The 25,148-nt window shown below is 45.8% G+C and overlaps 1 protein-coding gene across 3 annotated transcripts; it reads right to left on the bottom strand.

Annotated features, from left to right (window-relative positions):
* Nucleotides 1-216: 216 nt before the first annotated feature.
* On the bottom strand, nt 217-25,022 carry DIS3 (DIS3 homolog, exosome endoribonuclease and 3'-5' exoribonuclease). 3 transcript variants are annotated; one of them, XM_081326845.1, is made up of 21 exons: nt 24,777-25,022; nt 23,849-24,006; nt 22,763-22,956; nt 21,499-21,572; nt 21,046-21,210; nt 20,063-20,233; nt 17,402-17,515; nt 17,177-17,314; nt 15,271-15,417; nt 13,006-13,122; nt 11,764-11,865; nt 10,937-11,001; nt 8,922-9,006; nt 8,157-8,284; nt 7,180-7,266; nt 5,618-5,774; nt 4,367-4,581; nt 3,194-3,362; nt 2,697-2,855; nt 2,069-2,191; nt 217-511 (listed from the first exon to the last, which is right to left on the bottom strand). In XM_081326845.1, exons 1-21 carry the CDS (start codon nt 25,002-25,004, stop codon nt 431-433), a joined length of 2,877 nt encoding a protein of 958 aa, XP_081182971.1. In that variant the 5' UTR covers nt 25,005-25,022; the 3' UTR covers nt 217-430. The 3 variants fall into 3 exon arrangements, with proteins under 3 accessions (XP_081182971.1, XP_081182972.1, XP_081182973.1); XM_081326846.1 differs by lacking the exon at nt 13,006-13,122; XM_081326847.1 differs by lacking the exons at nt 15,271-15,417; nt 17,177-17,314; nt 17,402-17,515 and having other exon boundaries at nt 218-511; nt 24,777-25,021.
* Between the last annotated feature and the right edge of the window lie 126 nt (nt 25,023-25,148).

The following is a 25,148-nucleotide window of genomic DNA, read 5'->3' as shown; positions in this document are numbered from 1 at the left end:
TCCTTTTACCACTTTTTTTTCTTCTTTTTTTTATAAAGATGGGCCAAAGGCCTGAAAAAGAGTTTAAAAGATTTTAGAAACTAGTTTTGCTTTGCTGACAAATTAAAAAGGTGCATCCAAATGAAAAAAGCAGCAAAAGTTCTAAGGGTACCTATTTTCCTTTTGTCACGGAAATGTTAAAATATTGTGTTCTTTCCCCTGTTTCTGTAGAAAGATCCAGAAGTTCAGTTTTGGTTGGATTTTTTTTTTAATAAGATATACAAATAGGAATACGCAACTGTATTATTATCAGGGATGGTTGTTTAAAATGGGCAATTTAAAAATCTTTTCTACAAGTATATATATATATAAAAAAATCCTTCCCCCACACCCCATCCCCAATATAATTTATCTCCTAACCAAATGACATTCACTCATTTCTAAAATGAAGTTACTTTCCCAGTTTCTTCTTTTTCATTTCTGGTTCTTCATTACCACTGGATTGTGCAGCAATTCTGGAATAGCCTAATATCTGAAAAATAAGAAAAATGTTCAACGTAACTAAGGAAACGAGAGTTATCTGGTTATTTTTTAAAACTAGCTCAGGGCTTGTCAACCCGTGGTGTGGGTACCACCTGTGGTACATTGGCACCTGGCAGGTGGTACGCAACCATCCTAGAAAATTAGCGAGGGAGGGGAATGAGCTGAAACGGTGGCAGCACAACCACACAAGCCTGAGCGAGAGATGGCTGGAGCTGCAGGGCTGTCAGGGCTCAGCGGAAGTGCCAGGATCAGTACCAGGCTCCAGCTGGAGCTCAGCGCTGATCCTGGTGCTTCTGAGCCCAGAAGAAGCGCCAATCAGCCGGAATGTTGCAGCATCTCGAGGGTCTTGTGATTTACATTCAGATGCTTGGCAACTGATTCATATTTATGACGGTCAGTGTCCCAGGGTCATGTGAAGTGACCAAAACCTGATGCAACCACCCAGCAGATTGGGGGGGGGGGAATAAAAACCAAACACCCCCCCCACCCCACCCCTGCTGCCAATCCTCAACAGAAATGCTCACAACAATGAAAACCTCGGACAGGAGGAAGAGCACCGCCGGGCGGGCAGGCAGGTGTCTTGCTCGGCTGTGGCTTGGGGGGCACATTTTTCAGTGCCATTGTAACTTTGAACAGTCACTAAGGAAACTGTTGCAAGTCGAGGACTACCTGTACATCATCACATTTTCCATATTTTTTTTTTTTGGTCATCAAGTTTTTGACACCTTGCTAGGCGACTGGTGGTACTTGGATATTGCCATATCCTAAAAGTGGTACAATGGGTGAAAAGGTTGAAAAGCCCTGAACTAGTTTACCAACCAAAGTTTTAAGATCTCCGATGATGAGGCCTTTGGAGAAGCCTCCGTTTGTAAGCAAAAGCGTCCTTTAAAACCATTCAAAGTCACGGTGTTCCCCCCCCCCCCAAAAAAAAAAAAAAAGCTTTCCAGGACATTTTGTGCTATAAGGTTCCTAAAGAGACCGAGGACTGCTTCGGCTGCTTCTCCACAGCCTTCATCCATGTTGTTCTGAACCAGCCTGCTACCGGCCTTGCAATAAGGCAAACCCCTGTTCAAACAGTAGAGACTGGAGAGCGTCTGAGGCTGCAAAGCGTCTGCCAAGATTTATTACACAAACAACAGAACAAGAAACAAAAACACTGGAACTTGAATCCTCAAACGGAAGGGTTGCTTTCAGCAACCAGCCCCTCCCCAAACACTCCTTTTATTTAGAGTTCAGGGCGTGGTCTCCCTGTGCCTCCTCCCGAGGAGTCCCACAGCCTTTCTCTGCTTGGTCCTGCTCGACTGCCTCCTGCGTCGGGCGTCCTTGAACAGGGCCAGCTGTGGGTCATCATCCTCCGCACTATCGGGCTCACGCAGCTGAGAAGAGGGCCCCGGCTGGGGGCTCTGCGAAGCCTCCAAGCCATCACCAGCCAGTTCGTCTTCCACACCCTCCTCCTCCCCCTCATCTGAGTCATCCGAGACATCCGAGCCGGCTGCCGGACCCACAGGCTGGCCCTGAGTCACAACACATGTTCCCAGGAACCTACCTTGGGCTCTACCAGCGTCATGCGGATTTTCTGATGCTGAATGTTGGAAGAATCTAGCACGATGCTGACTTTAATCTTGTCAAACGTACAGAAAGTTGTGCCTTCCACGGTGAGAGAAGGAATCTATGGAAAAAGAGCACATTTGATATTTTCGGTTGAGGAAGCACTACAGGTAACCCCTTTGTGTCTTGTGGCGACTGAGCCCCAAATTTCTGTTGCTAAGCCAGACAAGTTGTTGAGTTTTGCCCCATTTTATGACTTTTCTTGCCACAGCTGTTAAGTGAATCGGTACGCAGGAACGCGGTTCTAAAGTGAATCTGGTTTCCCCGTGGATTTTGCTTACCGGAGAGTGGCAAGAGGCAATCACATGACCCCAGGACACTGCAGCCATCATAAATATGAGCTAGTTGCCAAGTGTCTGGATTTTGGTCACATGATGACAGGGACGTTGCAACGGTCTTGCACCGCTTTTTTTTTTTCATTCTAACTTCGAACAGTCACTAAACAAGGTTATAAGCCGAGGATTACCTGCACTTAAATTGTCGTAGAGTCCTTTGCCATATATTAGGTGTTTTAAGAAGAAGAAGAAGAAAAAAAGTAATTTTGCCTTTGCAAAAGCAAGCTGTACCTCCGCGTTGAATACAAGCCCTTCCTTAGCCTTGGCCTTTTCTTCAAAGAACACGGTGCCTTCCAAGCCGTATTTGGGGATCAGAACCACAAGGGCATTCTTCCTGACAAACAGGATGTAGGCCTCTTCACTGACCTCACCTTTGTTTTTGAAAAACAACTGGAGGGAAAAGAGAGCGTAAGCCGTTGATGCACAACACGGGTTGACATTATCGCCAAAGAAACAAAACTCATAAAAACACACACACAGACACGCACACACCATCATATGGATTCTGGCTCTACTCCAAACCCTTAAAAACGCTGAATTACAACAGGGTCATCTCCACGCTACTTGCCATTCTGCTGACTGGCAACAGGTTGGTGGTGATCCTGTGAACAAGCGCGCACAAGGGTTGCAAGGCCACAGGCTCTTTAAGCCTCTCTGGGGCCCTCGGGACTCCTGATTCTAACATTCCACATTTCCTAAACCTTCTGGAGCCAAGAACGGCTATTCACCTGGGTGTGGAAAGCAATAGAAGCCCTCTGAGCATATTGAGCCATTTTGTGTCGATGATTGAGATTTTTGCACAAATCCGCCAATTTATGTTTGTCGGTGAGGTCAGGGTAAGTACTGTCCACCCCGATAGCGACAGCCAGAAGTCGATGTACTATAATATCAGCATACCTGCAATGAGATAAATGAAAAAAAAAATTGCACTGAGAATTAACCCACCAATAATTTTTTAGGGTACATCACCCCCACATCAAAAAGAGTTAAGGTTTTACAACAAGGGATTTTCCACAGAGGCTCTTTAAGCCTCCGTGAATAGAAACCAAGGCAGAATGCGGCCGCGCGAGTTGTGATAGGGGTCTCCCGATACTCCCATGTAACACCTCTACTCCGCGAGCTGCATTGGCTCCCGGTTGCCCTCCGGGTGAGATTCAAGGTGCTGGTGATGACCTATAAAGCCCTAAATGGCTTGGGTCCGGGATATCTGAGGGAACACCTGCTGCCGGCATCAAGCTCCCTTCGTCCAGTGCGCTCCCACAGGGAGGGTCTTCTCAGGGTGCCACCGGTAAGAGATTGCCGGCAGACGACACCCAGGGATAGGGCCTTCTCAGTGGGGGCGCCTGCCCTTTGGAACCAGCTGCCAGTGGAGCTGAGGACTGCCCCCGACCTCCGTTCATTCCGCCGGGACCTGAAGACCTGGCTCTTCGAGCTCTCTGGCCCAGGCTGAGAATTTTAATTTTAGTTTTAATTTTAATTTTAACTGGGGTTTTACTTATTCAGGGAGGAATATAATTTTTTAAAATTTGTTTTTAACTTTTGTATTTTTGTTTTTAATCACCCTGTAAACCGCCCTGAGTCCTTCGGGAAAGGCCGGTATATAAATGTAATAAAATAAAATAAATAAATAAATAGCTAAACAGATTTTTTTGGGGGGTGTGTGTGTGTGTGTCATATGGAATAACTTTTGGAAAGAGTGTGTAATCTCAAAATAGCAACTAAATATTCACTGGCAACTGAAGCTACGTTGGGATGCTGTTTTGTGGCCTTTGGTAGGGTAATCGAGAGACGGGCAGCTAAGAAGTATGAAATATAACTTAAATAAAATGGCTATCAAATCAGGCACCATAATCCTCACTTGATATTTGCTCTGAAGTAAGCCCATAAGCAGCCCTACCTACCTTCTGATGGGAGAGGTAAAGTGAGTATATATGGGCGACGCTAAGCCATAATGGTGGAAGTCGCTGTCCATTCCAGAGCAAAAATAAACGGCCTGCATCATGCAGCGGGTGGCTAAGATGCGCAAGAGGGTGTTCAGGTAGGGGAAAGAAGGAGACTCGGCTCTGTCAAGAGAATCGGCCAGGGACTTTGCAGAATCAGTTTTGATTTCCAAACCCTACAGCAGAAACAGAAAATAGAGTTTCAAAACATCTGAATTTTGCATAAATATCACAAATATTGATGGTGAAATGCAAGGCATGAACAGAATAAATGGAATGGAAATAGAATAGGAATAGAATAGGAATAGAAATAGAATAGAGAATGGAATGGAATGGAATAGAATGCAGAATAGAATAGTGTAGAATATGGAATGGAATAGAATAGAACAGAATGCAGAATAGGAATAGAATAGAAAATGGAATGGAATAGAATCGAATGCAGAATAGAATCGAATCGAATGCAGAATAGAACAGAATGCAGAATAGGGATAGGATAGGATAGGATAGGATAGAATAATCGAATCGAATGCAGAATAAAATAGGAATAGAATGCAGAATAGGAATAGAAATAGAATAGAATAGAATAGAATGCAGAATAGAATAGGAATAAAATAGTGTAGAATATGGAATGGAATAGAATGCAGAATAGAACAGAATGGAATAGAATAGAGAATGGAACGGAACAAAATAGAACAGAACAGAGTGGAATGGAATAGAACAGAATGCAGAATAGAATAGAATAGAATATCTTTATTGTCACTTTAAGTGTACACTAATCAAAATGCATTAAAATGAAATTTCGTTGCATTCAGCTCTCGAAAAAATACCATTATGCATACTGTATATCCAGATACACAGAGAAACATCACAGTCTAGTTCAAGTGTGTGTGTGTGTGTGTGTGTGTGTATATGTATACGTATGTGTGTGTATATATACACATTCACACAAACACACACGGTGGGGGAAAAATATCCATGCCAAGGAAGGTTATGAAACCCAGCACACAAAGGCAACAAAGGGTCTAACGGGATCCAACTGTGCTGCACCTCTAAAACTACTACAAAGCCAAAGTTAAGGGAGAAACTTTCTCAATTGGCACAACTATTCCGGAGCCTCTTTTACTGGCCAGCAAGAATTTAGGGAACCTATTCACACGTGCAGAGCCTTCCACGCATCATCCCACCAGCAGAAGACCTTCTGGAGCAGCTTGCCTTAGACTTTGCAGCTTTCACCAGGATGTCATAATTGGAGGGTGGGGGAGCCGGATGCTTCCTCAGCAAGGCGTGCTCTGAAAATTCCTCGTTGATCTTTTGGGCAACGGAGATGTTAGCAAGGAGCATAAACTCTTCCACCATGGAGTTGGTCTCTCTGCAGAAAAGGAAAAAGGGGGGCTGGTAAGACTCCCAAGAAAACAGCCAGTTTTGACTCGATGGATTTGTTTGTGCTCGAAGGAAAAGGAATTGAGAACGATAAAATTCCAGCAGGAGCACCCAAATCAGGAACACCGCAGCCCCGTAACTGGACGCTGTTTGTTTTACGCGCTCTGGACAATGCAAAACCATCAAGGGCTGCCCAGATCCAATCAGTGGCACTAATTTCCTCCTTTCCCAGAACCTCAGTGGCAAAATGCCAATCTCAGGATGCCAGCCGTAGGCATCTGGGCCTTCTGGCTCTCCAGCACCCGTGGGAAGCACCCTTGTGTGTTTCTAATTGTTTAGGGATGCATCCAGTTTGGGGAAGACCACACTTAGAAAGCTGCTTGTTCCGTTCCAACCTTGTAAGATTGTCCTGTTCCTCTGCAGGGCAAGAAAACAGCAATACACAGTAAAGCATGGCTGCAATTTAGCAACTTCACCAAGGCTCCCATTCAAAGCTTTTCCAGCCAACTTAAGTCTTATGTTAGGGGTGTCAGACTCAATTTCATTGAGGGCCGCATCAGCATTGCGGTTGCCCTCAGGGGGCCGGGTGGGTGTGGCCTGGGTGGGTGTGGCCTACTGGGTGGGCATGGCTAGAGTGCGTATGGCCTACTGGGTGGGCATGGCCAGCTCTACATCGTTCGCATCAAGAGTGCCTATGGGGGCCTGGGCAGGAGTGGGACAGATCTGAGGGTCTCTGGCAGAAGGAGGGTCTCTGGGCCAGGGCCAAGGCAGTGGGGGCCGTTCCCTCAATGTTTCCAGGATGGCTTCCCGGGCCGCATGAAACCACTTCACGGGCCGGATCTGGCCCCGGGCCTTGTGTTTGACATGTCTGTCTTATGTCAACTCTCTTATGTCTAAGTCTATCTACCCATGTTGGATGGCTGTAAGAGTATTATCCTTCTCATCTTCTCTACTACCTGCTCTTATTGGTATCGTTATTATGATTATTACTACTCTGCCTGTACAGACAGCTTCTGCACCGGAGACAAATCCCTTGTGTGTCTGATCACGCCTGGCCACATAAAATATTCTGTTCTATTCTAACTCGGGGCTGCCTCCAATGATGTCAATACAAGAGCAGCAGAAGGGTTACCCTGAGAATGATAAAACTGCCCCTTGGACAATAACCAAGCATGCAATATTCACTGCTTTGTTACGGATACTCTTCCTCGTTTGATTCGGGCTAAAATTCACAGTGACCTGGTTCACGCCTAGCATTAAACCACGTCATTAGGTCTTCGGCATACCAGGGTCATCCCGAACATCATTAGGGATTGGCATCCTAAAGATTTAGGAGGAAGGACCCCCAGGTCCTGACAGATTTGATTCCCCTAAAAGAAAAGGCAGATGCTCACTTGAGTTCCTTCGTCTGCAAATCAATCGGATCGTGGGTTTCGCTGTCAATGTGGAATCGTACTTCAGGGGAAGACAGAGTTAAAGCCCTAGAAAATGAGAAGAACAAAGCAAAGGTTTTGCACAGAAACATAGATCTCTACCCTTATTGTGAAGCCACTCCTCCACGCAATTCTGTGGGAAGAGTGGATCCATTTTAAGACAGGTAGGCATCTCTACCAGCCCTCCTGCCCTCAGAGATCTGGGTTCACATGGATTCATTCACGAGTGACACTCTGCCTTGCCAGGAGCATTTGTAGCAAAAACCCCAGGTCCCAGGAGATCATCAGTGGCTGGACTCTGATGCCTCTCAGAGAAATGAACTTATTTCCCTGGTCTAATCACATTAAAGGTAAAGGTAAAGGTTCCCCCGCACATGCGTGCTAGTCGTTTGACTCTAGGGGCCGGTGCTCATCTCTGTTTCCAAGCCGAAGAGCCAGTGCTTGTCTGAGGACGTCTCCGTGGTCATGTGGCCGGCATGACCAGACGCCAAAGGCGCACGGAACGCTGTTACCTTCCCACCGTAGTGGTCCCTATTTTTCTACTTGCATTTTTACGTGCTTTCGAACTGCTAGGTTGGCAGAAGCTGGGACGAGTAACAGGCGCTCACTCTGTTACGCGGCACTCAGGATTCGACCCGCCAAACTGCCGACCTTCTGATCGACAAGCTCAGCATCCAAACCCACTGAGCCACCGCGTCCCTCTAATCACATTACTAATGCCCAAAGGATGCTCTGAGGCAGGCTGGCTCCTTCCTTCCTTCCTTCCTTCCTTCCTTCCTTCCTTCCTTCCTTCCTTCCTTCCTTCCTCCCTCCCTCCCTCCCTCCCTCCCTCCCACTCTCTCTCTCTTTCTTTCTTTCTTTGTCAGTCAGATCCCAAGGATTGCAACAAGCCATGAAAGAAAAACTCTTTTTCGTTACACACAGCCTGAACTACCTACCCCTTTTCTCGTCGACGCTTCTTAAGGATTTTGGCCAAGCTGTTCAGCCCACGCAGACTCATAGTAATGTCGTCCTTCAACGTGGCAGAGTCTATCTTCATTTGCGCCTCCGCATATGTAAGTGAGGCCTTCAAAGAACAAACAAAACAAAAGGAAAACAAGGAATGTAGGGAAGGGAGGAGAATCTCGAAAGGAAATAGATTTCAATGGGACAAAAGTCAAACATGAGATTTCTGATCTCAGTTAAGAGACCTCATAGCCTGAGGCTACTCAATGTGTGATTGGAGAAACACACAACCATTTCTTTTTACTTTATTTTCATTCTGCCATTCTGTACCTCCCTTTTTATGATAGTGTTTTGTTATTTGTGTTACACAAATGATCGATGTTGCTTTCTTGTCCACTAGAATAAGCATTTAATCAATGGAACAGAAATGTACTGCTTTTTAAAAAAAATAAAATAAATAAAAGCAAATTAAAGAGGTTTGACTCTTAAAGAACAGGGCATGGAAGAAATAGCCAAACTTCTTGTCTGGGTCTCTCCTTCAATAGTTTAACGAAGCATTTCCTCTTGAGCAGATAATTCCAATTTGTGAAGAGTATTTTCAGAGTGTGCAATCCAGATCTGAATGCAGAACATTCAGTATTTCTGCTTTCTTTATATCCCCTTAATGAATGCAAGTTCCTTTCCGAGTTAATCAAAGTCCAAAATCAATTATCCCAGCACTGGGTTTTCTAAACAGCCACAGACATTTTAAACCCTACCTTGGAATTAATGACGCTTTTTGTAAATCTTGTCGCCAAGATTTCAGCATTCTGATTCATTTCCCAAATACAGGAAAAGGCAAGCCTAAGGAAAGGAAGAGAGTTACCGACAGAAAAGGAAAGCACACAAGACGTTCACAAGTCAACCAAGGACATTTCCCCCGACCTATTTCAGTCTGCCCTCCTTTAAGCTCCACCCCTCCCTATCACACCACCTCCTAGCCCAGGGCTTTTCAATGGGTACCACCTGTGGTACATTGGCACCTGGCAGGTGGTACGCGACCATCCTAGAGAAGTGGTAGCAGGGGAGGGGAATGAGCTGAACTGGTGGCAGCACCGCACAAGCCTGAGCGAGAGATGGCTGGAACTGCAGGCCTGTCAGGGCTGAGCAGAAGCGCCAGGATCAACGCCAGGCTCCAGCTGGAGCTCAGCGCTGATCCTGGCGCTTCTGAGCCCAGAAGAAGTGCCGATCAGCTGGAATGTTGCAGCATCTCCAGGGTCTTGTGATTTACATTCAGATGCTTGGCAACTGATCCATATTTATGACGGTCACAGTGTCCCAGGGTCATGTGAAGTGACCAAAACCTGCTGCAACCACCCAGCAGAGGGGGGGGGGAAATAAAAACCAAACACCCCCCACCCCACCCCCAATCCTCAACAGAAATGCTCACAACAATGAAAACCTCGGACAGGAGGAAGACCGCCACTGGGCAGGCAGGCAGGTGTCTTGCTCGGCTGTGGCTCGGGGGGCACTTTTTTCAGTGCCATTGTAACTTCGAACAGTCACTAAGCGGACTGTTGTAAGTTGAGGACTACCTGTACTTCATCACTTTTTTTCCTTTTAGGGGGAGAGGGGGCAAGTCATCAAGTTTTTGGCACCTTGCTAGCTGACTGGTGGTACTTGTGAGACAGTGCAAACTAAGGTACCAACTCGGGTGTAACATTTTTACCCAAAGATTGGACAGAAGGCCTGAAGATATGAAACTTTGGTTCAGGCTACAGCAGAGCTCTTAAGGCCTAAGCCTCTGACCCATGTCCTACTTCCCTCTCCTTGACAGCCAACAACTGACCCAGACATATGCATCCTGTTGTTTTCCTCTCGGGTAGCCATATATCACATGTAACCTGCTTTTTCTGTTGTTTATCCGCACTAAGCATATTTCACTTCTCCATATGATGTTATCTACATTACCATATATTATTCCTCCCTATGTAATGCCTATGCTATGACGTATGAATACCAGATGAATGTAACTGTATAAATGTATGCTGCTTTGGATCTTTCGGGGTTCAGACATTTTTTTAAATGCTTTATTGGCAGTTTGAACCTGCGCAAATAAACTCTTTCCTACATTGAAGAGCTTGGCCTGGTCTCTGTCAATTTTTCCTACTTCAAATGGCACCCCAGATGGGACTATAGGTCAAGGCAATATTTTGCTGAGGGCCGTTCAACCCCTCGGGCCCATCGGGCAGTCACTCCTGAACATTCTCCAGGCGCCACGGGGGATTCAGCTTCCGGGAGACAGTAGTGGCAACTCTGTGGTACCGACGGTGCTCTGATCGAGTCCAAGAACCCTGCAGTGTAGGAACGGTGGTCTGAACAATTCCTGGCCAGGACGGGGAAGTGGACATCGCGTTTCAGGCAAGTATTTGTTAAACTCTGGTGTACCTGCCTCATTTGAAGGCAGAAGAGGGGGACTGATCACCCTCCAGGACTCGGGACGTCGTTCCTAAAGCAGTCCGTGTTAGGTTGTGTGGGAGGTTAAGCCACTGCAATTCCTATTGGTGACCTACTTCACTTGGATGTTGCCATATCCTAAAAGTGGTACAATGGGTGAAAAGGTTGAAAAGCCCTGAACTAGTCCCTGAGCACCACAGACTTTGGGGTATGAGCCTGGATCTCTTGGGGGGGGGGGAAGCAACCGCTGGGAGAGCCCTATGCTGTTAACGAAGCTGCTTCCAATCTACAAAGAAATGGGAGTCAACAGCTCAAGACTGGCCTCTTTAACAATTACCTGTCCACGTTGGATCTTAGTGAGCATAAGTTGGAACTCAGCAGATCTGGAACCATATCAATCCTCTGCAAGAAACAGAAACGGCACTGTGGTCTAAACACTTCCAAAGTGAGCTGACAGAGATGGTCAGGCAAGCAAATGAAATCCTTTCCAACTCATTCAAACAACTGAAACGCACAAGGGCAATAGGAGCTTTGCGTCCTAAATTTAAGATGCTTGGAAATTAATGGAAGATAAGAATGTCATATCGTATTATTAATTAGTTGATGTAAGATGGCGAGAAATGGAATATATTCACATAGACGAGATGTGTATTCTGAATATTAGACTTTGTGATGTATTGCGATATTGGGAACTCTGGTTGCTTAAAACTTGGAAACTATAAATATGAAATGTTAAGTTAAATATTAGTGGGAAATTAAAAATTGGGGAAAACTAATTAGGCCATTGTTTGTCTATAAAGGCAGAATGTTAAAATAGTAAAGACATGTAGAAGCCAAAAATTATTGATAAATGTAAGAAAGTCATTTTTATTTAATTGATTTAATAAGAATTGTATTAGTCTAAACAGGAGACAGTAAATACTAAGGGGAAAAGAGAGGAAAAACTTAATGTAGCAGCTTGAGATTTGTACTAAAGATTCTTCTATGTCACTGTATTATCGATTAACCAAGCTGCCATGTGGCTTTTCAAATACTCAAATGTAAAATTAGAAAATCAGTAAAACATATCATAAAAAACGAGCTTTGCGTCCCAGCTTACTCAAGGAGGTGGGGTTGGAGAGCCACGCTTTAAGCAAGAGAAAAAAACAACTCTCCAAAAGTTACCTTTTCACACAGGTACACAGTGGTGCCCCTTTTGGCTGACTCTTGGTCTAGAGCATTTCCTGGGCGGATGAAGTGGCTGACATCTGCAATGTGCACCCCAACCTGGAAAATGGAAAGATTCTTTAGCATTTAGGAAAGTTTACAGCTTTTCCTGAATTTCTGACTGTCTCAAGAGCATCGTGTGAAGTTATCTTCCTTTGCTATCTTTTCCAAGAGCCCTGGTGGCGCAGTGGTTAGAATGAAAAATGGCAGACTAACTCTGTCCACACTCTGGAGCTTGATCCTTCACGTTTACAGTGTTTATTCATTTATAATATAAAATACAAAAGCAAATAGTAGGGGGGAATAAGGGAGGGAACGGGGAAAGGAGAAATGTAGAAAAGAAGGGAAAAAATAAAACAAGGCATTGACTTCCAACTCCTTCTAGTGCTGTAGAATAAAACAGTAACGTGAAACCTCAACTTTTTGCTTTTACATAATAATATTAGTCATTTCTATAACAAATCTATCTAATCAGCAAAACCCAAAATCAAAGCTTCTTTTTTTTTCCACCTCAAGCACAAAGTCCAGAAGCGGTTTCCAAGTAGAAACAAAAGTACTTATATATATATATATTTTCTTTGATCAAAGCAGTCAATTTAACTATCGTCAACTTTTGCAGCCATTTGTCAATTGTGGGGATCGAAATGTCCCTCCGTGTTTTGCGCATAGAGTAATCTTGCTGCCAGTCTGGAGCTTGATCCTGACCGGCTCAAGTTTGATTCAGCCTTCCATCCTTCCGAGGACGGTAAAATGAGGACCGAGATTGTTGGGGAAAATATGCTGACAATGTAAACCGCCCTGATATTTACAGAGAATGCTGTAACACAGGGGTCCCCAACCCAAAGACCAGCATCGGGGCTGCGGCCTGCCAAGAACTGGGCCACGCAAGCAAGCAAAGCCCCATCCCCGCACACACGCAGGATGCAGGCAGTGTGTGAAATCACACACTCAGGTCTGCAGAAAAACCACTCTCCATGGAACTGTGCCGCGGTGCCCAAAAGGCTGGGGGCCACTGCTGTAAAGCCCTACGCAGCGGTATACAGGTCTAAGTGCTATTGCTATTCCTACCAGGCCTATCCCATTTTCTATCCCTGATGTTTTTGCTCCTTCACTGCAGGAAGAAATCAGGATGCTCAAGAAGAGCTCCATAAAAAGATGAAAATGCACACCGGCCTTTCAAAGACCCGTGAAAGCACTTGCCTCCAGGTTTCCATTTTTCAGCTCTCTGCAGTGCAACGCATCATCGATATCGGTACATCCAGGAGGATCCACGCTGCACACACACAAGTGCCTCAAGTCCTCTCTCTGCTTCATATCCTGAAAGTTCATTTTCAAAAAGAAGCTCATGTCATTGGCAAAAGTGCTGTGAGAAAAACCACCAAGACTTGCTACCTCTAGCAGGACTAGTAGATTCTGCAACCACTTTGTTCCTTATGCCATTCATCTTGGAAACTCGCAGGATTCTTTTTTCTCCTCACGTATACATATACATCTGAACTAGACTGTGTTGTTTCTCTCTCTCTCTCTCTCTCTCTCTCTGTGTGTGTGTGTGTGTGTGCGTATGCATGGGAGGCGGTTACCCTTTGAGAGCTGAATGCAATGAAATTTCAATTCAATGTTTGCTGATTAGTGTACATCTAAAATGACAATAAAATTATTCTAAGTCTAAATCTAAGTCAGGGGTAGGCAACCTTGGCTCTTTTATGACTCGTGGACTTCAACTCCCAGAATCCCTGAGCCAGCATGGGGGAACTATGGTCCCCTCATGACTCGTGGACTTCAACTCCCAGAATTCCTGAGTCAGCATGGGGGAACTATGGCCCCTTCGTAACTTGTGGACTTCAACTCCCAGAATTCCTGAGCCAGCATAACTCAGCATGGAAACCTCTCCCTTTCCCCTCAGCATGGCTGGCTCAGGAATTCTGGGAGTTGAAGTCCACGAGTCATAAAAGAGCCAAGGTTACCTACCCCTGCCCTAATGAATGAAACAGAAGACAAATAGGCCCATCATATGTCTGTAACATTACAGAAAGGTGGAACACAAAGCATATCTGAATGAAGGCAGATTAACGTTTGGATTGAATGAATGGAAGTAGACTGATTGAATGAAGGGGAATGAATGTTTAGGTTTAAAGGTGAATTTAAAAAAAATGTATGCCAGAAAATATAAACTGTGTGGTGATAAAGAGATTTTTTTTATTTATTTTTTTAAAAGAAGCTACTAGGCTGTTTGGAGGCCCACAAATAAATCAGGGTGATGACTGGTAGTGTGTACTCAGAAGAACATCTGTTTGTTTTCAATCCTTGGTTGATGCGTAAGTCTATTTACGCATACGAGTCATAAAAGAGCCAAGGTTGTCTACCCCTGGTCTAAGTCTAAGACAGGTAGTTCACAATCGAGTTGCTAAGTGAAACATTTGTTAATTGAATTCTGACTCATTTTACGACCTTCCTTGCCACAAGTGTATCACTGCAGTTGTTAAGTTACTGGCACGGCTGTTAAATGAATCCCAGCTTCCTTGTTGACCTGAGTTGTCAGAAAGCCCCAAAAGGGGATCACATGACCCTGCGACACTGCGACCATCACATGGTATATGGTATAGGGTTTCCTGCCTGAGCAGGGGGTTGGACTAGATGACCTCCAAGGTCCCTTCCAACTTATTATTAAATATGAGTCGGTTGCCAAGTGTCTGATTTTGGCTCACGTGACCGTGGGGGTGCTGCAACGGTCGTTTAGTCTGAAAAACGGTCATAACTCCCTTCTTTCAGCGCCGTTGTAACTCTGAACAGTCACTAAATGAGCTGTGGTTAAGTTGAGGGCTACCTCTACAGATTAGATTCTGCTGAAGACCGTTCTGTCTCCCTAAAACCAACCGAGTAATATTGTGGCACCTTAAAGTCTAGTAAAGGCATTTTTTTTAATGTGACTTAAGAAGCCACAAAATTCTCTCAGGGGCTTGTAGAAAATTACAGCAAGTCACGCCAACCATATGTGAAGAACAAAATGCAACCTAGTTCAAAAACAATTACCACGCAAAACAACAAAGACAAGATGAAATTAAAAGGATGCCCTACAAAAAAGGTGTTAAGGAGACACAATGTCCTGCAATAGCTCACAACTTACAACAACTGCTGACTCTTAAGAGGAGGGGCGGATGCCTAGATTTCACGCTATCGGCAGAAACTAGAGACCAAAAAAATAAACCTATAATGCTATCGGCAGAAAATAGAAAATGAAGTAAAAGTCAATGGCAACCAACACTTTATTCTGTATGAAGCTGGAGGAAAAACTATCCCATAGCTGAATGTGTAAAAAAAAAACAACCTTTGGGCCATGGCAGGAAATAAAAACACATTCCTTCATAGACGTCATTTCTTGGCAATGAAATGTGACCTGCGATGGAATAAAATTCTATGGGTGATGCGAAAGTTGGTGGGTTTGCTTGAGGATGCTGGGCCTCCTACCTCGTCAGTGATGCTCCAGGGCATCTGTGGCAGGAAACTAAGAACCGCTTGAGAAAAGGGCTGGTGGGGGACGTCATGTTCAAGGAGCAAGACTTCGGTCTCCGTCTCCTTATCACCAGCTGCTCCCAAATTCTTTACAAAATGTCCCTGAAACCAATGCGCAACTTAATCAGAACTATAAAAAAAGAGATGATTTTTGAGGGGGGGGGAGGGGAAGAGAGAATAAAGAATAATAAAGACAATTGACAGAATAGTATTTTTTTTAAGAGGCCATCCCACATCTGATGGGAGACTTACGGGAAGATCTAAATTCTAGCCGAAAATGGCAGAGTTCTGTGTCATTGGGCAGACCTTTTACAGGTTGGGCTGTTAGTAATTTTTGACTTTTGCTGAAGTTTTGGAACCAGGACAAGAAGGACTTGGGTTCCAGGGCAAACTGGATCACAATAGTGATGAATTCAAGCTGGGTTTGAGAAAAAGAAAAAAAAGGTAAGAGAACTGCAAAAAAGGAGATCTATAGGCAGAGATTGTCCAGAGATTTTTAAAAAAAAAAATCCTATGACTGACCTTTGCTGGTGGCTCTACCTGGGCATGTCCTGTTACTTTCTGTGGCACTAATATGGAAGTGGCTTGTCTCTTACCTTTTTCCAAGATTTCCCCTCCCTCCCAATTTACTAGCCTACCACCCGGGCGTCTCCTGACGGTCTCCCATTTAACGATGGTTAAAACAAGTGCAAAATTTTGATTGCCAGCCAAATCTGACCACACATCTTCTGCTTTTTCTTTCAAAGGGTCAATGATAAAAGCCGTAGTGGCCGCAGTGATTAGAACGTAGCACTGCAGGCAAACTAGGCCCGAAGCCAGGGGTTTGATCATGACCGGCTCAAGGTTGATTTGGTTGAATCTTCCGAAGTCGGAAAAATGAGGACCCAGATGGTTCGGGGTCAATATGCTGATATTTGTAAACTGCTCAGAGTGTGCTGTTAAAGCACTATAAAGGTAAAGGTTCCCCCGCACATGCGTGCTAGTCGTTTCCAACTCTAGGGGCCGGTGCTCATCTCCATTTCAAAGCCGAAGAGCCAGCGCTTGTCCGCGGACGTCTCCGTGGTCATGTGGCCGGCATAACTAGATGCCAAAGGCGCACGGAACGCTGTTACCTTCCCACCGTAGTGGTCCCTATTTTCCTACTTGCATTTTTACATCCTTTCGAACTGCTAGGTTGGCAGAAGCTGGGACGAGTAACAGGCGCTCACTCTGCTACGCTGCACTCGGGATTCGACCCGCCAGACTGCCAACCTTCTGATTGACAAGCTAGCGTCCTAACCCACTGAGCCACAGCGTCCCTTAAAGCACTATAGGGCGGTGTATTTATTTATTATTTATTTATTAATTGATTTTATATACCGCCCTATTCCCGAAGGACTCAGGGCGGTTTACAGGGCGAATTAAACAATACAAATAAATACAATTAAAATAGAATTAAATTAAGACTAGCCCACGATTAAAACAAATTAAAATTTAAAATTTAAAATTAAATTAAAACCCTCTCAGTCCAGGCCAGAAAGATCAAATAACCAAGTTTTCAGGTCCCGGCGAAACGAGCGAAGGTCCGGGCCAGTCCGAAGTTCCACCGGCAGTTCATTCCATAGGGCAGGCGCGCCCACAGAGAATGCCCTCCCCCTTGGAATCACCCACCGGCACTCCTTGACTGGCGGAACCCTAAGGAGACCCTTCCTGTGGGAGCGCACAGGACGATGGGAGGCTGATGCTGGCAGCAGGTGCTCCCTGAGATAATCTGGACCCATGCCATTTAGGGCTTTATAGGTCATCACCAGCACCTAGTCTATGGCTATCTGTTCATCTTCAGCAACTAAATAAGCCTCACCGTGTTTCATTTCCAACTTACGTTAGGATATCGGGAAGTTTTAGGCCACCCGTCAATAGCCACAATAATTCTTTGCCCTTCGAGGATGGAAGCCTGCCTGGTTTCTATCCGAATTCGAGGAATTCTTCGGTCAGCTGGCGTGAATAAATGCCGCCTGGCCTGGCAAAGAGCAAGGACAAAGGTTGTTTTTTTTATTACAATGACGAACAGTTGCCAAATCAAGGGCGTGACTTTCTTTCTTCCTACCTCTTTAATGCGTGACTTAGACAGCATGCCACAATATGGTCTCCAGTTTCTTTTGATAATCCCCACAACTCTGCCGGTTGGGCGTAACATTGCTGTATTCACCGAAGTCTTCGGCTAAGGGTTTAAGAACATATAGCTGCAAATGGCAAAGATTTCAGCATATTTGAAAGAACAATCGCAACAGAGATATATTGCGGAATGGAGAAGATGGATCGAATATATTCAGAATAAATATGGGACTAAAAAGTTTCATTTAGCATTTGAATAAGTAGTGGTTTTATACGATGTATTATTAGTTATTTGTTAGTAATATAGTTATGTTTAAAGGGAGTTAAAGTGCGATAGAATTTAATGTTTTATTTTAGCCTGTTAGCATATTTTAGCTTAAGTTTGTAAAGTTTATACCCTGTATTAAGCTCTGGGAAGTCGGGGGGGGGAGGGTAAGGGAGGGTAAGGGGGAGGGGACGGGGAGGGAGGGAGTTTTTCTTTTTAAAAATGTACTGTAAAACTTTTCAATAAAAAAAAGAACATATAGCTGCAATTGAGAATCACCTGGACAAACAGGTAGCCGAATCAGTTAAATTTCTATATCTGTTAAATCTACCGTGTTTCCTCCAAAATAAGACCCAATGGGAAAATAAGCAATAGCATGATTTTTCAGGACACTAGTAATATAAGCCCCACTCCAAAAATAAGCCCCAGTTAAGATCATCAGGCAAAAGGACACATTTAGTACCGTACTTCCCCCCAAATAAGACCTAACCTAACTGGAAAATAAGCCCTAATGCATCTTTTGGAGCAAAAATTATTATAAGAACCGGCCTTATATTTGGGGAAACACGTTATATTTATTGCGCTCAATAGTTGTAAGACACGGTGTATCCTGCCCTGGTATCATCTGCACGCCACTCAGTCTAAGCAACAATCATTAAAACCAGCGTAAAACAGAGTATCTCGAAAGCACATGAATTATAAAAATTATAATTAAAAATTATTTTAAAAAAAAGAATTTCGAGAAAAAGCAGGAAGGTAGAGCAGATGAGACATTTTGTTAAATGTAATTGCTTGTGGGAGTAGCTGGTGAATGGCAAGGGGATAAAAAAAACTAACTCATGGAAAAGCCCCTTTTTCTCGTGTCTGCTGCCAAAAGGCTTCAGTCACGGCCGATGAAAATGGACAGGCTTTAGAGGACATTTCACAGCATCCCAGGTTAGGCTGGATTTGGGGATTCCTTCAACCACCGAGAAACCAAACAAACTGCCTTCCATAGCAGGAAAGGCAAGGATTGCAGGTCAGCAAGGCATTATGACATCATTTCCTACATGCATCTTAGAACCTGGGATCTCTGGAGCCTGCAATAAAGCTGGTTGTATGGATTTAGCACTAGGGCAACTTCAGGAATTTACTGGGCGTTTCTGCTCCTGCCAGAGAAAAAAAATAAAAATGCAAACGGCTTCTGGCCTTTACAGTTACCAAATTGACTGGACTGTATACAGCATGAGCTGGACTTCAAGAGGTCCAGCCTTCACAATAGCAAGTATTTCAAAAGAGTAAAGTTCTGCGTGCCAAATCAAATTCTCTCCGAGAAAAGTTTGCGGTCGTTCCAACAGTGGAAGTGAATAAAACTTCCACCATCTTCTGGTCTGCTGTCAGTTTCTTGGCCTTCACAAGTTCTAAAGCAGAACAAGCCAGCCTACAGAACACCCTGGGAATAAGACTGGCCCGAGAGAGACCTGGGTTCAAGTCCTCTTTCGGTTGTGGAAGCTCCCTCCTAAAAGGAGGGCAGGATTTAACTCTTAAAGCAAATAAGGCTCTGAAGAATAAAGTCAGGTACAGCTTCAAAGCCATAAAAGCCAGAGCTTTGCTTTTGGAGAAGAAATGCTCACAGGGCAACACCGTGATGTAAAAAAAGATGTTGAGACTCTAGAAAGAGTACAGAGAAGAGCAACAAAGATGATTTAAGGGACTGGCGGCTAAAACATATAAGGAACGGCTGCTGGAATTGGGTATGTCTAGTCTAATGAAGAGAAGGATGAGGGGGGACATGATAGCAATCTTCCAATATCTCAGGGGCTGCCCCAAAGGACTCAAGCTATTCTCCAAAGTGCCTGAAGGCAGGACAAGAAGCAACGGATGGAAACTAACCAAAGAGAGAAGCAACCTAGAACTAAGCAGAAACTTCCTGACAGTTTGAACAATTAATCAGTGGAACAACCTGACTCCAGAAGCTGTCAATGCTCCAACACTGGAAGTCTTTAAGAAAAGATTGGACAACAATTTGTCTGAAATGGTATAGGGTTTCCTGCCTGAGCAAGGGGTTGGACTAGATGACCTCCAAGGTCCCTTCCAATTTTACGATGATGATTATTTTGCCCCATTTCAAAAAAGGACGATGCTTCTTCCCAGATGGACAGCAAATGGGCAGCAAATTCCCTAGCGCCAGGGGTGGGCAACCTTGGCTCTTTTATGACCTGTCGGCTTCAACTCCCGGAATTCCTGACTCAGCATGGCTGGTTCAGGAATTCTGGGTGTTGAAATCCACAAGTCATAAAAGAGCCAAGGTTGCCCACCCTTGTGCCTAGCCTCTGAAACAGAACCACCAACGGAGAGATTTCATTGCAAGAATGCAAAGGGAAAGCACAGAAGCAAAGAAAGCCGTACATCATTTTGACCTTCCTCTTCTTTTTCAATATCCTCTTCCTCATTCTTGGTCTCATCGTCCAGCAGGACCACGGAGGACGGGGCAGTCCAGGCGTCCTTGGACAGCAGCTCCACGGCGACGATATCCTCATGCACAGCACGATTTAGGTGTTGAAGCCCTTGTATTATTACCTTAATGGGAAGCAAACAATCAGACTGAGGTGCCAAAAGCTATACTGCAGGTAGTCCTCGACCTATGACCAGACTGGAGCCCAAAAAATTTTATGTTGCTAAGGTGAAACGTTAAGTAAAATGTAGCCCATTTTATGATCTTTCTTACTACGGTTGTTAAGTGAGTCACTGCAGGTTTTAAGTTAGTAACACCGTTGTTAAGTGAATCTGGTTTTCCCCCTTGACTCTGCTTGTCGGGAGGTCGCAAAAGGGGATCACGTGACCCTGCCACTGTCTTAAATAGGAGCCAGTTGCCAAGCATCTGAATTTTGGTCATGTGACCGTGGGAATGTTGCAATGGCCCTAAGGGCAAAACGTGGTCATAAGTCACCTTTTTCAGTGCCGTTGAAATACCTACACTTGGGAATGACATGCAAAAGAGATGCATTCCAAAAGTCCTGAGCTAAAGAAAGACCCAGTGACCTCAGCTACAAAGTGGTTAATATTAAAGATGACCCGATGTATTTAAAACAAAAAAATCATTCAGAGAGGCTCTTTGTAGTATAACTAACTTAAGAGGCCCCTAAATCTAGAAGCCAACGTTAGCAAGTAGAAACAGTAAGATGCCAGCATGTTCCACCTGATTCTTAACTGTCAGGGGACCACGATGATTGTTTTTAACAGAAACCTCTCACAGAAATGCACATTTTTGGTGCCCACCTTACTCTTCATTCCAACACACAAGATTTCAGAGATGACGATCCCTGGAATTCCTACAAAGCTTCCCGTTTCCTAATAAATAAATTTGCAGCCAACCAATGCACCAAACCAACCTCTCTTTCTTCGTCATTCCCATGAATCCAGACCGTGGCTTCCAAGTAATTGTCTCTGTTAGCTCTGAAGGTGCCCTGAAGGTAAAGGCCGGACTTAATGCCCTGCTGCAGTTTGCTGAGTGGGAGATGCTCCGGAAAAATGATCTTGCTGCTTTCAATTTCATTCTGTAAGAGAGATTTGCACTGTGGCAACATGGACTGCATTTCGGGGTTCAACACAGAAGGGAACATGGTGTTTTCAGTCTCCTTATAAACCAGGGGTCTTCAAACCTGGCCCTTTTATGAATTGTGGACTTCAATCCCCAGAATTCCTCAGCCAGCGGGCCTGGCTGAGGAATTCTGGGGATTGAAGTCCACAAGTCATAAAAGGGCCAGGTTTGAAGACCCGTTATAGACCCGACTGCCAATATTCAGTAGGAGAACAAAAGATAACGCTGGCAGTTGGAAACATACCTCTTCATCATTCAGGCAAGCAAGCCGGTCCATAAGTTCAGGATGGCCTGTTAGGCTCTTTACGTACTCTTCACCTTAAAAAAAAAAAAGCCCAAGATTTGCACTTTGAGAAATTAAAATCATTTATATTTATATATTTATATTTATTTATTTATTAAATTTTTATACCGCCCTTCTCCCGAAGGACTCAGGGCGGTGTACAGGGCAATAAATATCAAAATACAGAGTACAAAAGTTAAAAAACATTAAATAATTATGCCCGATATAATACAATAGTTAAAAGCCATGTTAAAACCCAAACCCCGAACCCATCAGACCAGGCCGACTTGTACAAACAAATAGGTTTTTAGATCCCGTCGGAAGGAGCGAAGGTCGGGGGCCATCCGGAGCTCAACCGGTAAGTGGTTCCACAGGTCTGGCGCGCCCACAGAGAACGCCCTCCCCCTGGGGGCCACCAGTCGACATTCTCTGATCGGAGGCACCCTGAGGAGGCCCTCTCTGTGGGAGCGCACTGGACAGAGGGAGGTTGACGCCGGCAGCAGGTGTTGCCGTAGGTAATCCGGGACCATGCCATGTAGGGCTTTATAGGTCATCACCAGCACCTTGAATCTCACCCGGAGGGCAACCAGAAGCCAATGCAGCTCGCGGAGCAGAGGTGTAACATGGGAGTATCGGGAGACCCCCAACACAACTCGCGCGGCCGCATTCTGTACCAGTTGAAGCCTCCGAGTGGTCCTCAAAGGCAGCCCCATGTAGAGAGCATTGCAGTAGTCCAAACAAGAGGTCACGAGCGCATGGGTGACTGTACGCTAGGCATCCCGGTCCAGATAGGGCCGCAACTGGCGCACCAGGCGAACCTGGGCGAAGGCCCCCCTAGTTACAGCTCCTATATGATCTTCTAAGGAGAGCTGTGAATCTAGGAGGACCCCCAAGTTGCGAGCCCTATCTATTTACACAGCAGGAAGTCTCCTTCGCGGAGAACAGAGAGCGGTGGGCAACAAATAAGGCACCAGCACACATTTATCACGCAAAAGAATGAATGTATGGAAAGTTTGTAAAAAAATAAAAGTAGGAAGAGAGGCCAAAATGGGAGGTTGGTTCCCAGAATTCTTGAGAGCGTTTTAAGCCCAAGAGGAAGATTTGCTCAGCCATCCCCGAGAAAGAAAAAGCCAGAGAAAGGCAGGCCTTGCCAGATGCAGCTGGGCCCTTCTGAGGCTCTTAGGAAATTATCTGTAGCCAGGAAAAGTCAGAAGGCCGGACTTACAGGTAAATGTGGCTATTCCCTCTTCTACAGCTTTCTCTTTATTTCTGCGGTCATTTGTCAGCAAGATGACCAGGATGCTTTCTTCCCCTTGTGATTTTCTCAAGTGCTCCTGATACCACTTGGCTGCAAGCCGAATAGCTCGGTCATTCCGGTCATTTGCATTTTCTCCTCGTTCTTGTTCTATGTAGGTCTCTCTGGAAACAGAAAACCAGAGGGACGTTTTAGAGATGAAAAACACACCTTGATTTGTTTCATACCTTCTTCAGTAAAAACAATGCCCCCCCTTCCCCTTACCTCATTGACCAACGAAGCTACTGAGCGCTAATGAATTGTGAGAGAGCCATCTAAGGGTGAAATGGAACTCAAAAATGACCATTTAACCTAACATTTAATGTACCGGCACATCAAAAGAATCAAGCTGGCACCCATTCTTCGGTCTTTAATGCCACAAGGGGAATTTGCACAGCTTTGATGAAAATCTAGCTTCATCTCTAACTGCTGAATTATTGAAATATCATTGTCAGAAACTCCAAATCAGAGTCAAGCGTATGCAATGTAAGAAGGAACTGCTGGGTTGTAGTCAAAAATATTGTAGTAAGGCATTAACCAAACAGTGGACTTCACGAACCACAAATCTGTGGACCAGGAAGAAAAAAGTTAGGAAACATTGATAACTTTGCCAAAACATCTTATCTGTTTGCATAAGATTATGATTGTTTGTATTTTTATACCCTGTACTCAGCTCTGGGAAGTCGGGGGGGGGGGGAGGGGAAAGGGAGGGAGGGGTTGGGGAGGGCTGGGGAGTGGGAAGAGGGTGGGAGGGGAGGGGGTTGGGAGGGGTTTTGTTTTGCTAAAGATAAAATGTATTGTAAAACTTTTCAATAAAGAAAAAGAAGATAAGTTTAGGATCCAAGAAAAGATTCCACATTATCTCTAAAGCAAAGTTTTTCTGGGTTGGGCACCAACTCCCAGAATCCCTAAGGCAGCTGGGGATTCTGGGAGTTAGCCTCCATGCCTCTTAAAAAACCCCGAGGCGTTGCAGTGTAAGAGGTCAGGTTTGGTAGCATCAAGCTTGGCGGGACCCACTTGTGATGCTCATTGGCGAAGGCATAGAAGTGCTTCTCGGGGGTAGCAATGGCGTCCTTGATGCGCCCGTAGACGGCTGCACTGCGCTTCCGCACCTCCTGCAGGACTGTCTGTGGGATGATGGCGTTGCCAATGGCCGCATCTTCCAGCACATCAATCTGTGGAGGAAGAGGAGGAGGAGGAAGGAGCAAAGGGGAGGAGGGAGGAGGAAGGAAGAGGAGGAGAAGAGGAGGAGGAGGAGGAGGAAGGAGCAAAGGGGAGGAGGAAGGAGCAAAGGGGAGGAGGGAGGAGGAAGGAAGAGGAGGAGGAGGAGGAGGAGGAGGGAGCAAAGGGGAGGAGGAAGGAGCAAAGGGGAGGAGGGAGGAGGAAGGAAGAGGAAGAGGAGGAGGAAGGAGCAAAGGGGAGGAGAAAGGAGCAAAGGGGAGGAGGGAGGAGGAAGGAAGAGGAGGAGAAGAGGAGGAGGAGGAGGAGGAAGGAGCAAAGGGGAGGAGGAAGGAGCAAAGGGGAGGAGGGAGGAGGAAGGAAGATGAGGAGGAGGAGGAGGAGGAGGGAGCAAAGGGGAGGAGGAAGGAGCAAAGGGGAGGAGGGAGGAGGAAGGAAGAGGAAGAGGAGGAGGAGGAGGAAGGAGCAAAGGGGAGGAGAAAGGAGCAAAGGGGAGGAGGGAGGAGGAAGGAAGAGGAGGAGGAGGAGGAGGAGGAAGGAGCAAAGGGGAGGAGGAAGGAGGAAGGAAGAGGAGGAGGAGGAGGAAGGAGCAAAGGGGAGGAGGAAGGAGCAAAGGGGAGGAGGGAGGAGGAAGGAAGAGGAGGAGAGAGGAAAAGGAAAGAGGAAGAAGGAGGGCGAAGGAAGAGGAGGAGGGGGAGAGAAGTCAACCTGGGAAAAGAGGCCACGCGGAGAAGCCCTCCGAGGGAGACCCCGCCTCCAGGCGCACCTGGTGCAGCACCACGTTGGTGTCCAAGAGCAGATAGTGCGGCCGCGGGACGAGAGGGCTGGCGGGGGAGCTGGGAGCGGCCTGGAGGCCGCGTTGGGGGGCCTCCCCGTCGCAGAGCGGGCAGGCCGGCACTCCGCAGGCCACGTCGTCGCGCAGGTAGTGCTCGCGGACCACCTTCAGGACGGCGCCGCCGCGCGTGCGCTTCAGGAAGGCGCGCGAGGTCAGCATCGCTCCGCCGCCGCCGCGAACGCCCCCCGTTCAGACCGAAGCCCAGCGGGGAAAAAAAAACGCCGCTTCCGCTTCCGCCGCTCTGGCCGGCCATCTCGACGGCCGCGCGCGAACGTAGCGTTGCGTTGCCATGGCTGCAACGGA

Source organism: Vipera berus, assembly GCF_964194415.1.
Source record: "Vipera berus genome assembly, chromosome: 4".
In the NCBI taxonomy this organism is placed as follows: Eukaryota; Metazoa; Chordata; class Lepidosauria; order Squamata; family Viperidae; genus Vipera; species Vipera berus.
Note: the sequence above shows the minus strand (reverse complement) of the source record. Positions and strands in the feature narration are given on the sequence as shown.